The sequence below is a fragment of the Lagopus leucura genome, unplaced genomic scaffold (assembly GCF_019238085.1).
Source record: "Lagopus leucura isolate 7727_CA_CO unplaced genomic scaffold, USGS_WTPT01 Super-Scaffold_702, whole genome shotgun sequence".
In the NCBI taxonomy this organism is placed as follows: domain Eukaryota; kingdom Metazoa; phylum Chordata; class Aves; order Galliformes; family Phasianidae; genus Lagopus; species Lagopus leucura.
In genome coordinates, this window is record NW_024962254.1 from 868,220 (window position 1) to 883,662 (window position 15,443).

Here is a 15,443-nt window from a genome sequence, read left to right on the forward strand (position 1 = left end):
GTGTTTTTGCAGGCTCTTTCTGTTCTTCTTGGTGTTTCCTTACACGAAACAAGCTCTGTGAGTCCAGATCTCTTCTCCATGGCTTTATTTTCACCTACTTTCAGTAAATCCTGTAAGGGAGAGGTGAGCACGTCTCTGCCTTCCATGCCAAAAGGCAAGGAGAATTTAGAGTGATGAAGGAGGGCTTAAATTGAATATGAGGTCAGGGAAGAGGTGGCCATTTCATAGCTTTCCATCACCAACTCCTTTCTGGATGCCATGTTACCTAACAGGGTAAGCCCCAGTCAATCAGCAGAGCCTCGTGGACATCATCTGGAGTGTGATGCACTTCTTGGCAGATATCCATCTCTTCTGGTGGGGTTTGGAGGAAAACTGCTGCATACAGCCCCTGGGAAAGGGCTCTGAGAAATTACAGGACATACAAGATAAGGATAATGTACTTTTTATCTCCCCAGGAGCTGACCCATATGTGATAATAAAGTGCGAAGGGCAAAAGGTTCGTTCTGCAGTGAAAAAAGACACAGTGTCACCAGAGTTTGATGTGAAGGGCCTCTTCTACCGCAAGAAGCCAGGAAAACCCATCATTGTTCAGGTATCAGTGATCTGGGGGCTTGAGGTGAGGCTGCACCAGGCAAAGCAAAGTGGGAGAGATTGGTTGGATCCCTTAAGGATCTACCTTTGTTTTGTTTCTTCAGATCTGGAACCACAACTTGATAAGTGACGAGTTCTTGGGTCAAGTGGCACTCAAGGGAGATCCCAGCGACCAGCAGACCGTGCACACACTGCACCTCCAGGACAGAGGGAACAGAAAATCAAATGATCTGCCTGGAACCATTGCTGTGAGGATGCTCAGCAGTAACATCCTCACCAACGTCTGAGTACTCAAGGACTCTCCTCTAGTGCCACATATGTATATATATGCATATATACATACACACACACATATATATACACACAGCCTATCTACCACCTGCAAGTGTAGGAGAACTATGCATGCATTCCACTCAAAGGAGCCAATCTTGTGTTTTCCATGTTAAAAAATGGTGCCTTGTTGGGGAACCACAACGATCCTTCTACTGGCATCCTCTTCAGCCCCATCACCACCATGCACCCCGTGGGATCGCTGCTGGCACGCTGTGTGTCCTGACAGCCAAAGCACGATGTCCAGGTGCTGTATGTTTACATGGGGCTTGGGACACACGTGTCACCATGCACACGTGTGGCCACCATGGTCCCACCAGCTGCTTCAATGCATCTTCAATGTGTCTGCTTGGTTTTAGAGTAGTGCGCGAGGAGTCTTCTGCCCACGAACTGGCATTTAATTGCTTATCCAAGGAGGCACGTCAGCAAAGCAGAAGGGGAAAAAGAAATTGGGGCTCTTGGGGTGTTTTATTGATATGCACACAGCAACTGGATGGGAAATGTACTAGAGCAAGTCACACAATCCCGAATCCACAGGGTCAGCAAGACTAATGGCTCCATCACTGTAGGGACCTGCTGTCTCATTCCAGGTCCTGTTCAGTCCCTGTTCACTGTCCTGAATCACAGAATGGCTGAGGTTGAAAGTCTGGTCCATCTATTCCAGCCCTGTCCCAGCAGAGACACCCAGAGCAGGGTGCCAACCAACCACATCCAGGTTGCTTTTGGAGATCTCCAAGGAGGAGAACTCACAGCCTCTTCGAGCAGCTTGTGTGGGGACTCCATCACCCGTGTGGCACAGCAGTGCTTCCTGGTGTTCAGCTGCCTATTCTGAAGGATGCAAAAATGCCAACAGCTCTGGTTAGACAACTGTTCTGCAGGGCTATGTTTTTGAGTTGGTCTGGCCTCGATTCCTGCCTGTGCCTCTCAAACTGCCATTGTGCCTGCTGTCTCCACTGCTTTTTTTCTGTTCTTGTTCATAGAGCCTGAATTTTACATTTTGCTGAGTTGTAACCCCATACCTGAGTTGTCTCCTGGGTGTATTCAGTGTTGGGGTAAGAGAAGAACAGTTCCTCTGAAGGCCAGAGCATCAGATCTCATGGATGAGGAGCATCAGTTCCCACAGATGAGGAGCTTTGTTCAGTGGACATCTCCTTCACTGCTGCATACAGATTTCTAAAGCATCATTTTCAGTGCCTCACTTTGCCATACGCTGTGGAACTTGAGCTCATGTTAAAGGAGGGGAGCACTCAATGAATGCTCAGTTCATTCTAACATTCATCTGCCACATTCAGTTTCCAGTTTATTGATGGGTTGCACAGAGCTAAAGCCAGTCCACAAGCACAGCCTAAACACATCTTGGTACAAAGGTACAAAGCACAGTCCAGAAGTGTGTAAGACCATGCTCCCGTTTGCTGTAATCCTGGGTTTCTCTTCCTTATTCCACTGGGTGGCAGACTCTGCCTTCATATAAACCATACCAGCAGATCCTCTGCAGTCAGCTCCTTGCTAGGAGAATGGAGCACACATGATGCAATGCTTCCCGTAAAGAACTTTTTTTTTTAAACTCAAACGAGGCAATCGTGATAGATTCAGACCTGAGAAGAATCCTGTCTGCAAGAAGTGAGCAAGTGAGCCCTTCTTTTGCTGTAGAAAGTGGGATTTTGGTCTGTCCTGCTGGCTGGCCATGTTTATGCTGTAACATGTTTTTGTTTTTTTTTTTTTAAAGTCCCTAAATATTTGCAAAGTCTGTAACGTGGCATTTTGCTTCTCAGTGTCAAGTCAGCTCCTAGTGCATCTAGAATCCTGGTGCATCTAGAAGCATATGAATCACAGAATCGTAGAAACACCAAGGTTGCAAAAGACCTCCAGCATCACCCAGTCCAACTGTCCACCTACCACCAATATTTCCCCACTAAACCATGTCCCTAAGGATAACTTCACCTGCTTTTGCAGGCTGTTCTTCCTTCCACATCTTCAGTTGTTAAGCCGTTGTGGGTCAGCACTGGACTTTCGACCAAATTGCTCGTTTTTCTTAGGTCTTGTTTTCCAGGGCTTAGCAGCAGGCAGTGACCCACAAGATGCTTTTTCTGGGTCCCACTTATTCCTGTTGTGCAGAACACCTTCCAAATCTTGTTGCCATCACCCGAATGAGAGTGGCACTGTGCAGAATGAGCTCAGATGCTGCTGCTTTGATGAAGGGATGTTTTGTGCCCAAAATTGAAGCAAACTCTTCATTTTGCCCAGCACAGTTCAGAGTTCCTTTGATTAGATCCTGATTTTGGGCGTAGGATTCATCAATGAAAATAAGTGGGAGAAGGACTTTGGGGCCAAAAGTTGTGATTTAAGTCTTAGGAGTGACAGATGAAAGGGACGCCTAGGAATGCTTTGGAGGGAGAAGAGCCATTCAGCTGAAGGAGAACACCACAGGAGCACCACAGGCATTTTGCACCATCAGCACCAGGTGGAGGAAGCTGGTGTGCTTGCATGAGCCATGTTTTCTCAGGAAATCAGGCTGCCCATTTGGCCCAGGTGCCCTGACCCCTGCCAAACCGTGCTGTGATCCCCAAGAAGTGGCACTGAAGCTTGCTGGGGAGCAGTAATGCCCTGATACCCATGGCCAGCCTCCCTCCTTCCTACAGAGAATCAAGCCATAATGAAAGGCAGCTTTCGATACCTTCTTTAAAATAACAATTGTTATACCATATCAGGACCAAAATGTCTTAATATTGATAATAATTCTGTTCTTTTTATTTCGTTTTCTTGTTGAAAACTTAGAGCAAAAGCTTTCTTTCCCCCTTCATTTCCAAGGGATGAAGGAAAATTTCCTTTTTCTAACTTCTTTTTTTTTTTGGTCTCATTTGTAGAGTGGGTTGAGGCAGGTAGTTATTGAAATGCCGCTGTTCGTGTCAATGCCTTTTCTCTTTGAATAGAGTAAATGGATGTATTCCAGTTGTTTTTTTATCTGAGGGGAGGGCAAACCTGATGAGGACTTTCCATTCCCCCTCCCACCACCATAGATCATAGAATAGTGGAATCATGAAAGTTGGAAAAGACCTTTCAGGTCATCGAGTCTCAACTGTCAACCAATCCCCACCATGCCCACTAAACTAAGTGGTGTGGGATGTCTCTGATTAATTTTCTGTTTCTTTTATTAATCACTGCATCGGTTGCAAGTAGCCTGTCACTACACTCCATGAAATCCCCTTTTTTTAATGTGGTGGTGTTAAACCAGGCTATGAGTTGTCTTTGTCTCTGAAGGCACCGATGTGTCACGCTGCACAAGATCGGCGAGTGGTCAGAACTGAAGGCCAACGTTGTACAGCTGTAAACCTCCTATAAATAAATTGTGTATATTTTATTCAGACTCCCTGCCTCCGAACTTGCTGCGTTCTTCCAGAAGGCTTTCGACGGACACCAGGTGGCTCTGCAGAACCTAATTTGTTGGCTTGGTTCACCGAACTCCATTCAAATTATGTATTTTATTAACTCTGAGACAGGGGCAAAGCAAAATGTTCATAGAATCACAGAATGGCCTGGGTTGAAAAGGACCACAATGATCATCTAGTTTCAATCCCTCTGCTATGTGCAGGGTCGCCAACCAGCAGACCAGGCTGCCCAGGGCCACATCCAGCCTGGCACTGAATGCCTGCAGGGATGGGGCATCCACAACCTCCTTGGGCAAATGTGTGAAGATTTTGTGCAAGGTTACCCTCATGTTCACTGGGCAAAGCCATGGACGAGAGTAACCACCTCCAACTCGCTTTATCTCAAAGTCATCACAGTGCAGGGATCTTGGGGTTGCTTTCTTATTTCTTTTTGAGTCTCCATTAACTTGAAAAATATCTCTGCTATCTGGGAAAAATGATATCAAGAAGAATAATAAAAAATGTAAGATTATAGGCAAAGCAGCAGGAGGATATGATTTTGGATGGCTTTCCCTCAACAAAGAGCCCATTGCCCATTGCACAAAGAGCAGATTGCACATTATAGAATCATAGAGCCATTTGAGTTGGAAGGGACCTTTAAAGATCATCTGGTCCAACTCCCTTGCAATGAACAGGGATACCTACAGCTCCATCAGGTGCTCAGAGCCATGTCCAGCCTGACCTTGAGTGTCTCTAGGGATGAGTTTCTTATAGCTCCTTTGGATAAACTTTGGGGAACTTCTCTGTTTTCCCTGAGACTTGTTTGGTGCATAGCTAAAAATCAAAAAAAAAAAAAAAAAAAAAAAAGCCTATGCAAGGTTGGATGAGCCAAAAATCATCCTGCATGCTTCCACACCAACATTGGCTTTGGCTTTGAGGTTTTGCTAGCACAGTGAGGCTTGAGAGCCAAGGCTGCTTTGCAACTGTGCTAATGGCACTCAAGTGGTATACACCAACATGTGTAGGCAAGGTAGGGATGCTGGAATTGTTGTGAGGCCAAGAGCAAATCAGTATGGTGACAGTGGGACAGTGTATATCACTGGAGAGCAGCAATAGGGAGTGGAGTGGGCCCAGGTTTCCCAAGGTTCCTGCAACATCTCCTCATCCCTCCAGCACTGTCATCTCCTGCAGATTTCTGCCCACTAATGTTAAATTAATAAAAAGGGCACTCTGGGGCCTCATTTGACCTGCATGAGCACCTTTGAGATGAAATGAACCACCATAGCCACAAGATGGGCTTGGAATGCTAATTCTCCTTAGAGTTGGATCCCCTATAGCCTCCAGCTTCCCATTTGAGCATTCATGTAGAGTAATCCCAGCATGGATCTGAGCCTCCTGCCACTTGAGCAGGCTGAGGATTACCAGTAAGAATGGCTGCAGAGGCAACAGGGCTCTCATCTAGGAGTTCAATGACTGTCCCTCAGAGCTGCTGAGGTGGTGCCATGTCCTTGGCCAACATCCTCAGCGTTGAATACGCAGGGATAAGCTGGTGACCCATAACAGTGACATTGTTAAAGAAGTTTCTATGGGCTTAGTAAGGGATGTGGTGGCCACAACATGGCTTCTCCTATGTTTTGAGCAGAATTCCTTGGTGCACCTCTTCAGGACAAGACTCTCTCATAGTGCTCTATTTCCATGTCATCACCAAAAATTCAGCCATCCCCAGGAGAACACTGTTTCAGACACCATCTCACACATTTTGGGGCATACTTCTATGGAAGGAAGAAGAATCACAGAGGGCATTGGTACCATTTGCAATTAATTTCCAAGCTTGTAGAGCCCACTTTTGCTAAGGCCCACAGAAACCAAAAACATGCTCCAGGTCTGCTCAGCTTCTCTGCCAAGAGAAGCTTAGAAACACTTTGTGTGCTATGCTGCAAAACCAAGGTGTAGTTTGCAACAGTTATGAGATAAAATGCCAGGCTTCGTACTCAGTAAGAAGCTCTGGGGATGTTTCTCAGCACAATTAAAAGCAGGAAGGAGAAAAGACATCAGCCCTGATTTGGGCAGGGAGTCATCAGGTCAGAGTTAAGCTTCTAGATACAACCTCAGCTCTGAGTTTCCTGGTCTTCAATCATTTCTCTCTGCTGACTTCCCCATTTTCCATATTTACAAGCTCCAGTTTGTGCATTCAAATACAAATTTCAACATCTAAAGGGGGACTATAAGAAAGAAGGGGACAGAATCTTCAGCAGGGTCTGTTGGGCTAGGACAAAGGGAAATGGTTTTAAACTCAAAGAGATTTAGATTGGTTATAAGGAAGAAGTTTTTTTTATGATCAGTGTGGTGAGGCACTGCCACAGGCTGCCCAGAGAGGTAGTGGATGTTCCAAGGCACCCAAGGTCAGGCTGGATGGGGCTCTGAGTATCTGATGGAGCTGTGGGTGTCCCTGTTTCACTGCAGGAGAGTTGGATTAGATGGCCTTTAAAGCTCCCTTCTAACTCAAACAAATCTGTGGTACTACAATTCTATGATTCCATCAGCATCCCAGGGGACCTGGATGAGGTCCCCTGGTTTTGCACATCCATGTGCCCCCAGCATGGTATTGAGAGGTGTTCCCAGCCATCCCTTTGCCCTAGAAGCCATCAGGACTCTGAAAAACGAGGACTTTGCTATTGCAGAGCTCGTAGCTCCGTGGGTTCCACCATTCTGGGCAGCCCCGGGGGTACAGGAGGTGACCTATGGGGCCACGGGGATGCACGGGAGCGCATTGGTCACCGTGTCCCCGGGTTGGAGGTGTCTTGTACACGTACAGACACACACACCCACGTACACACACACCAGGGGCTGGCTGTAACCCGGCTCCTCCCCCGCTAAGAGGCTCAGCTGCGGGCAGGGCAGCCGCTGCCCTCTCTCCGTACAGGAGGCAGCGCGGATCCGCTCTGGGCACAGAACCCCTTCCCTGGCCCCAACCCTACCCCCGACCCCGGCCATGCCCCGTTAAGGTAAGGAGAAATGGAGCGACAGGTTTGCAGTCGGGAAAAAGCCGGCTGGAGGCTGGAGATGCTCGGGGCGGGGGGGTTGAGGGGGGAGGTTGCAGTGGGGTGGGGATGGAGAGGGGTCCGCTTCCAGCGACCCCGCCGCAAAGCCCGGATCGAACCTGGAAAAGGGGTGAGGGAGGTGGGTGTGGGGTTTCCCCACCTGCCAGGAATGGCCGGCAGCTCGGCTCCTGCAGCACGGATTAGTGCCTCGCTCATTGCTTGGCGCTGATTAATTTAGCTCGGGTCACTCAGAGCTGAGCTGGGTGAGGTGGGGGCTGTTCCCCTCCTGTGCTGGGGTCTGAAGGATCCCCTCTTTCCTTCCACGTCCCCTTCATATTCTGGGATACGTTTGGGTGTGCTTAGAGATGGGGAGGGGCCGTTGGGGGTGTGGTGCTGCTGTGCTGTCAGTGGCACAATGATCTCAGGTGTCCCCCAACCCCACCGGTCCTGGGGACACCTCAACTTCTCTTTGTTCTGCTCCAGCCCCAAAGCTTTGTATTTCACTGCCCAGTTTGGGAATGGGATGTCACACGCAGGGGCTGTGCTGCACCAAATGGGTTTGGTAACAAAGTAAGATCCCTAAGCTTTCCTTGATGCAGCCACAATATCCTAAAAAGGTGCAGCCAGCATCTCTTGGCATCTCAAGGAAAATTGGTGTGTACGGTGGATGCATCCTGCAGGCAATATGGTGGGAGAGTTTAAGAGCTGTGGATCTAAGATTTCTTGGTCTTCCATAGCTCATGTATGGCTGCACAGGGCCCGGCGGTGATCTCACAGCCCCAGGTCATTGCTTTACTGGGAGTGTGCTTCTCCCCATAGTCTCTCCATAGTTGGTCCAAAGACCAACTCCATGGGGTTAATCTGTGCTTTGCCTTGAGATATTGAGGATGTAGCTCTCCCCTCCTTCTCCACTGTGGGATGCTTCAGCTCTTATCTCTGTCCCCAAGAATGAGGGAATCCCAGTGTACCAGCTGTGGTGATGTGAATGTATGGGAAGAATGCTTTCGTGTGAGACCTTGTGCAAGATCCCCACTGTCCTGCATCTCCAGAGGACAGCAGAACAGGGACAAACAGACTCAAAACAGTACAGCTCTTCCCTTCCATAGATTGATGCTCAAGTTGTTGTCACCTGTTGCACTGCAATCCTTGAGCTTGCAGATTTCCAAACACAGCTGCCTAAATAATGCTCAACATCGAAGCTGTGGTCGTAGTGAGCTGTGTTCTTTCCTTCCTACTCGACTTTTTTGCTGAAAGCTTCTGTAAAGCCAACATGTAGAGCCAGAGTCTGTTCTTGAGCTCTTGGGGGCACAACCAGCATAATTTCATGGAGTTCCATCATCTCCCCACTGACCCAACATTAACGAGACCTGAATCAGGCCAAGGGACGAGCCCTTCTCTATGGCAACGTCATTTCTAGCTGGTTTTCCCCCCTCCAAGCAGCCGATCTGTCTTGCCCTCTATTAAGTTTCCACGGACCAGGGGCTGATGTACAGTGTTTCCCTCTTACGCTTGCTAACTTGTGACTTCGCAATCCTTTGGGTTGCCATGGAAAGGATTATGCTGTGATTAATGAAGGTATTGTCAGCTCATAGGGTTTCTTTTTTTTTTTTTTTTTCAAAGCCTTTCCTGGAACAGCAGAACAGCAGAAAGGGGCAGAGGGGACAAGTGGCTGCAGGCGCTGTCAGTCCCGGGCAGGATTTTGTATTTTTTCCACCAAAATCTTGCTGTCAGGTAGCAGCTGCTGCCTCTGCTCCTTGCTAGGTCTCCTCTGTAGGTTCCTTTTGAGGGTAAAAGGAGAAATGTTGACTTTCATAGTTTGCCTGGAGCAGAGCCAGATGTTTCTTGCTCCGGAAGAGGAATGGGATGAGTGTCACTGTATCAAGGGGCTGGCAGGACGTGCAGCATTCTGCTGGCAACATGTGGGGAGAATCTGGTGTGGGATGAGCTGTGCTTTGGTCCTGTTGGGTCCCCAAAGCAAAAAGCTTCTCCTGCCCAGCAGTGCCTGTGCTTGGTGTACCAACCATCCCCAGTGAGCACTCCAAAACCTTACTGCACCAAATGTGAGCCTCTGCTCTGCAAAGTGCTGAGATGCCAGGACAGAACAGAGCGCGGTTGTTCCTCTTTTGCAGAGCGGCAATGAACAATGTGCAGAAATCCAATGAAAAACAGGCATTTCAATAGACAGAGTGACAAATATAGAGGCAAAAATCACAATCCAAAAGTCTCTGGGGACACCCCCACTTCTCAGCACTGCTGACTGAATTGTGTCCATCCTAAAGAGATTAGCTTGGGCTGGAGGGGACCTTAAAGCCCATTCAGTTCCAACCCCTGCCATGGGCTGGTTGCCCTCCACCAGCTCAGGGCCCCATCCAGCCTGGCCTTTGGCACCTCCAGGGATGGCACAGCCACAGCTCTCTGGGCAGCAGTGCCAGGGCTTTTCTACCCTCTGAATAAAGAATTTCTTCCTAACATCTAACCTAATTTTCCCTTCCTTTAGTTAAAACCATTCCCGCTTGTCCTATCACTATCAGACCGTGTAAAAAGTTGGTCCCCTCCTATTTATTAGCTCCCTTCAAGTACTGGCAGACCACAGTGAGATTTCCCTGGAGGTTTCTCTTCTCCAGGCTGAAACAAGCCCAGATACTTGAAGGGAGTTGAAACTTATGGTTTAGGTTGAATATAGACCTTATAGCAAGATAGAGCAGGAATTCTCACAGTATTGGAGAGAGGATGAGCACAAGATGAAGATTGGCAGAGCGTAATTATCAGAAAGAGAATGTATCTATAGTGCCTGGATGAAGGGAGCTGTCTATGACATGCTGTAAAAGACTTTTAGAAATATTATGGTTTAATCTCATGGGGTTTGCAGGTTACAGCTATGAAACAAGTTTCATTTCAGAAGGAATTGCAAATGCTGAAGTACAGGGACAATGTTGGAAATTAGGAAAAACTGCTTCTCAGAAAGAGTGCTCAAACATTGGCACAGGCTGCCCAGGGAGGTGGTGGAGTCACCATACTTGGGGGTGTTCAACAGCTGTGGAGATGTGGCACCAAAGGACATGGTCAGTGGGCATGGTGGGATGGGTTGGGCTTGGACTTGGTGATCTTAGAGGTCTTTTCCAACCTTAATGATTCTATGAAAGCTGCTCTGAGCAGCCCTCAGGCTGGGCTGGACTTGGGAGCAAAACCTACTTTTCAGGATCAGGCTGTTATATGTTGCCCAGTGTAGCAGTCATTGTCCCCTCCCTCTCTCTCCCCTCCATTCCCCTTCCTTCCTTTTCAGCTCCTTACACTCCCATTCCCTTTATAGAATTAAGGAATGGGTTGGATTGGAAGAATCCCCAAAAAGGGCCACTAATGAGACCACTTCATACATTAGGACAGAGGGATACAGAATGTGCATCCTGTAGTTGGTTGGGCTGCAAACCTGTACACAGTGCTTCAAACCTCTACCTCCTCATCTGTGTCTTAAGGTGTTTTCCAGCATCAGTGGTGCCTGCCCTTTGTGCTGTCCCTACTATTTCTGTTCTGCTTCCTCTTATCCCTCGGCTTGGTTGGATCAGTGCCATCAAGGCCAGCAGATTTACCCTTTGTTGAAGCAAACTCCAGAACATTGAGTTTGCATTGAGTTGCATTGAGTTTCTCTCTCTTACAGCCTTCAGAAGGTTTCAATCTACAGAAATAAATGGGGTTATTTTACCTATAATCCCCATCCAAGAGCCTTTCTCAAGTCCACTGAGAAGCTGCACTTCTTAATCACTGCACAGTAATTAAGACCCTTCCCCATTTGGTCTTGGCTGCCATTCATCACAGAGGAATAACAGAGCCAGGACAACCCAGACTTTTGTGGTCTGCCTCTGTGCTGCAGCTTGGGAAATAGAGCATAGGAAAAGAGACAAAACTGTATTTATGTTATTTTGTTGGTGGTTTGTTGCTGTTTTTTGTTTTTGTAAGCAAACTTCATATTGCCAGAATTAGTGGGCTGGTAATGCTACCGCATCCTTAAGTTGGAAAAGGATGGACAAAATTCCTGTGGTTTCTGCAGGTTTTCAGAGCTGCTGATCATCCCTGAGCACTTGGGATGCCTTGGCACAGCCTGCCCAGGGGTCAGGATCCATGGCAGGAGCTATTAGACCTTTTATGTAATTCGGTAAAGCAGCACACGGCAGTCTATAAACAATTAATGAGCAGATCAGCCCAATCTGCTGTGTACTCTGGTATACCCTGAGAACACTGCTCTTCCCATAGAAGGAATTACTCCTCAGCAGCACAACAAGGTGCAGAAGGAAGCTCTGTCTCTGATACCACAGTGCTTGTGGATGCTAGAGCAGGTCCTTGTCCCAAAGGGAGGAGAGTTTCTAAGGGTGTTTCTTCAGGAAGGCACTGAGATGCTGCTGTCGTCACTGCTAAGTGTCTCATCTGTACCCAAATAAGAGATAAGCAAGCACCCCGTGATCTTGGCCAAGTCTAAGTGAGAGCCACATGAGCTTGGGATGCCCCAACGGGGCTTATCATGACTGCTCTTCATTCAGGTTTGTTGTTCTGGTACAGAATGGGGTGGTGGGAGAGAAAAAGCTGGTTGAGCAACCTTATTGTTTTCAGAAGTAACTCTCTGGATCTCTTTCAGTGCCTTTTTTGGGGATTGGAACTAGATGATCTTCAAGGAATCTTCCAATCCAACCCATTCCTTAATTCTGTGATCTTTAAGCCAAGCCATTCTATGATTCTACAGCTGTTTTGTAGCAGACCACTCTTTGGAACTGCAAACCAGACCCTGTCTTCCCACCATACAGCTCAGCAGTTGGGGTGGATATTAAGAAAAACGTTGGACTAAGACCAGGAAAATGCTTTGGCTTGTCTCCAGCAACACCCATTTCTTACATGAAGATGGGAGCAAATCACAAATAGTAACAGCTATCATTTTTCTTGATGGGATTTCTCGAAGTGCTGCAAACAAGGGTGTGAGTGGAGCAGCTTGTTAAAACTGGAATAAATTAAGTCCCTGATTAGAGCTGACTGGTTCATCTAGTCTAATTTCCATAGGAAGCAAGGCTTGTATGGCCACACTGCCTGTCTCTTCAGATGTGTCACGTAATCATGGTAGAATTTGTTGGCCAACTTCAGTCCAAATTTGACAGAGCAGTTGCAAAGAGATTGAGTTCCTAGGCGCTTCATGACAATCTGCATGCAGGCGTGGGTGAAAACTTGTGCCCTGCAGTGTGGTGTCAGCTCTCATCGGACACCAGAGAGACCAGGTGGGGAGAAAGTTGCTCAGTTGCTCTGAGTATCTCATCTGCAGGAAAGGCTGCCTGAGGGGACTGTGTCCTGTTGGCCATCAAGATATCATACGGATTGGAGTTTGTTGGATGCAAATGAGGCTTTGGTAGCTGTGCTGCCGATGGAAGGAATTCTAGTGTTATTTCTGACTCTGTTCTTCACCAGGTGGGTCTTTGAATAGAACAAAATCAGTTGACCTCTTGGAGCCTCCAGTTCTGTGGCTCAACCAGGCTGCTTGGGCATGTACTGCCTTTCTGTTTTCAGCCTTTTGCAACACCTAGCACTTCTGCCCTTTAATCTAACCTGTGCTTTGACAAAGACCTCCAAGCACAGCTTCACCTCATATAGGTGATGCCCTGGAGAGCACAGAGCATCCCACGTGCCAAAGCACACCCAGCAATGTCACGTCCCACGAAAACATGGAGAGCAGAAGACAGAGCAACGAACAGCCCCTTTGACTCAAGTTCCCCAGCTGCAAAATTAACACAGCATTTTGCATCTGCAACCAATGAGTCAGGGAGCGTCTGTCCCCTTTCAGCAGGGCTATTACAGGGCTGATGTCTCCAGCTTTGCCTCAAGGTGCCCTGAGGGATGCAGAGGCAATTGCTGTTAGTAAAATGGCTTGCATCAAGGGCACCCAGAAAAAACAGAGCAGAGTTTCTACTTGGTTTGTATCAAGTTTCTTTTCAAGCAAAACTCGATAGGTCAGACTTGGTGACCTTAAAGGTCTTTTCCAACCCAGATGGTTCTACTATTCTGTGAAAATGTCCTTTGAAATCATCAGGTGTCTCAGCAGCGTAATGCAGGGCTGGTACCTTCTCATTTGAACTCACTTAATCCTGCTGATACCAGCTGCACCTGGAGAGTGACCCCAGCCTCTCCAAAAGGCTCACTCTGAGTTTCTCCAGCCCCACAAGAGACAAGAGAGTGGTGCTGGGGAGGGCAGAGGGAGAATATTTCTGAAAAGCCCAATAAGGGGCTCCTGCTGAAAGAAAACTGTGAAGGACTGTAAGATCTCGCTCCAGCCTGCACTAATTGAACAGGAGTGAGGGAGGTCACGCAGTCGAGGACAGACCATTAGGGAGCAGCAAGAACAGAAGCTGCTTATTAGGACAATTGAAGGACAGAGAAAAGAAGGGAAGCTGCCTTTATTAAAGATGTTTTGATCTGGAGTCAGGCACAGACTTGGTGTCTACAAGAAGCATAGCCCTGGTTCTGCCCATGGCCTCCTGCATGACCCTGGGGACAGTCACATCCTCCTTTTGTGCCTCAGTTTCCCTCTGTGTGATATGAGGACAGCATCATCCCCCTGCTCTGTAAACTGTCAGAGATTCATGAGTGAATAACATAGCTCACCAAGAGTGATTACTGTACTAGTGGATGTGGTGAGGGCTCTCTTTAATGAACTTTTCTATAGCAAGAAAATAAATAGCAGAGGGTCAGTAATGAAGGTATTGAACTGCAATTAGTCTGACAAACTCCTAATTCTGCTGTACAGAAACAAGCAGCCCAGGTGGATGTCACCACCCCTGGAGGTGTTCAAGAAAAGGGTTGATGTGGCACTGAGGGGAAGCTTTGGGCATGTTGGGGATGGGTTGATGGTTTGACTAGACGGTCTTACAGTCTTTTTCAACCTTCATGATTCTATGGTTCTATCTATATACAGCCTGCTCTAAAAGGGAGTACTTCATTGGTCTTAGAAGGACCCCAAGTGCCTAAATCCACCTGAAACCACCTCAGGAACAAATTCCTACAGGACAAGTCACTTAACACCCCCTTTTTATTCTGGGGTCCTGGTTCCAGCCTGCTATGGATGCACTGCCCTTTATGCTGCCATGTGACTTGGACATAGTTGATTCTTGAGATAGAAAGCTGGTGGGGAAAGGACGTCACTGACATCACCTAGAACGACCTCCTTCATAATGACATGACCCAGCTAGAGTGAATAATAGAAGGCTGGGATATGTGTATAATTTTTTTCAGGTGTATATATAAAGGGTGTATCATTCTATATGGGGGATATATATAATAGAATCACAGAATCATTAAGTTTGGAAAAGACCACGAAGATCATGTCCAACCCCATCCCATCCCCACCATGCTCACCAATCACATCCCTCAGTGTCACACCTACACGATTCTTGAACAGCTCCAGGGACAGTGACTCCACCACCTCCCTGGGCAGCCTGTGCTAATGCTTGACCACTATTTCAGAGTAGAAATTTTTCCTAATATCCAACCTGAACCTCCCATGGCACAGCTTAAGGCCATTACTTCTCATTCTAAACATTTCTTTGACTGACCTGGCTTTGTTCTCACATTATAGACACAAACTTTATAACTGCTTAACCAATATAACCAAGAGATCAAACTCTCCTATGAGCTAATTGCTAATGGCTGTGGTTCAGCTGCAAAGCTGGCAGAGCCCAGATGGATCAGAATGCTGCTGCCTCCTGAATGTGGTGCAAACAGTGACATGCCACACATGTGTCTCCTCTCAAATCCATGTGTTCATTGTAAAAAATATCTGTCTGAGGTTAACCACTGCCATGTCTGCGTGTAGACCCTGCTCTGTTAGTGGTACGGGCTGAGCAGTCCTTGAAGGAGCAGATCTGTGGAGACCCCAGTAAAACTCAGGACCAGAAAGGGGACATCCAGTACAGCCCAGCACCATGCAGGAAAGCCCTGTTCCAAGGAGGAGAGTCTCGACAGCATATTAGTGTCCTGAATCACCCTCAGGGTCAAATACAGGCTTCATTTTTCATATGTTCTTGTTCTGTGACAGCTCTCCTGTGTAGACCCTAGCAGAACTGGAAATTCATCTACAGACTACATAAAG

At 47.5% G+C, this 15,443-nt stretch overlaps 1 protein-coding gene across 2 annotated transcripts in view; it reads left to right on the forward strand.

The window, feature by feature from the left end:
• CAPN5 (calpain 5) overlaps nt 1-4,283 on the forward strand; it is a 53,033-nt gene extending 48,750 nt beyond the window's left edge. For both annotated transcript variants that reach the window (XM_042862572.1, XM_042862573.1), the window contains 2 exons: nt 456-592; nt 696-4,283. In XM_042862572.1, the coding sequence (XP_042718506.1) occupies nt 456-592; nt 696-878 (320 nt within the window). In that variant the 3' untranslated portion in view covers nt 879-4,283. The remainder of the gene's footprint in view (nt 1-455; nt 593-695) is intronic.
• The last annotated feature ends 11,160 nt before the right edge of the window (nt 4,284-15,443 follow it).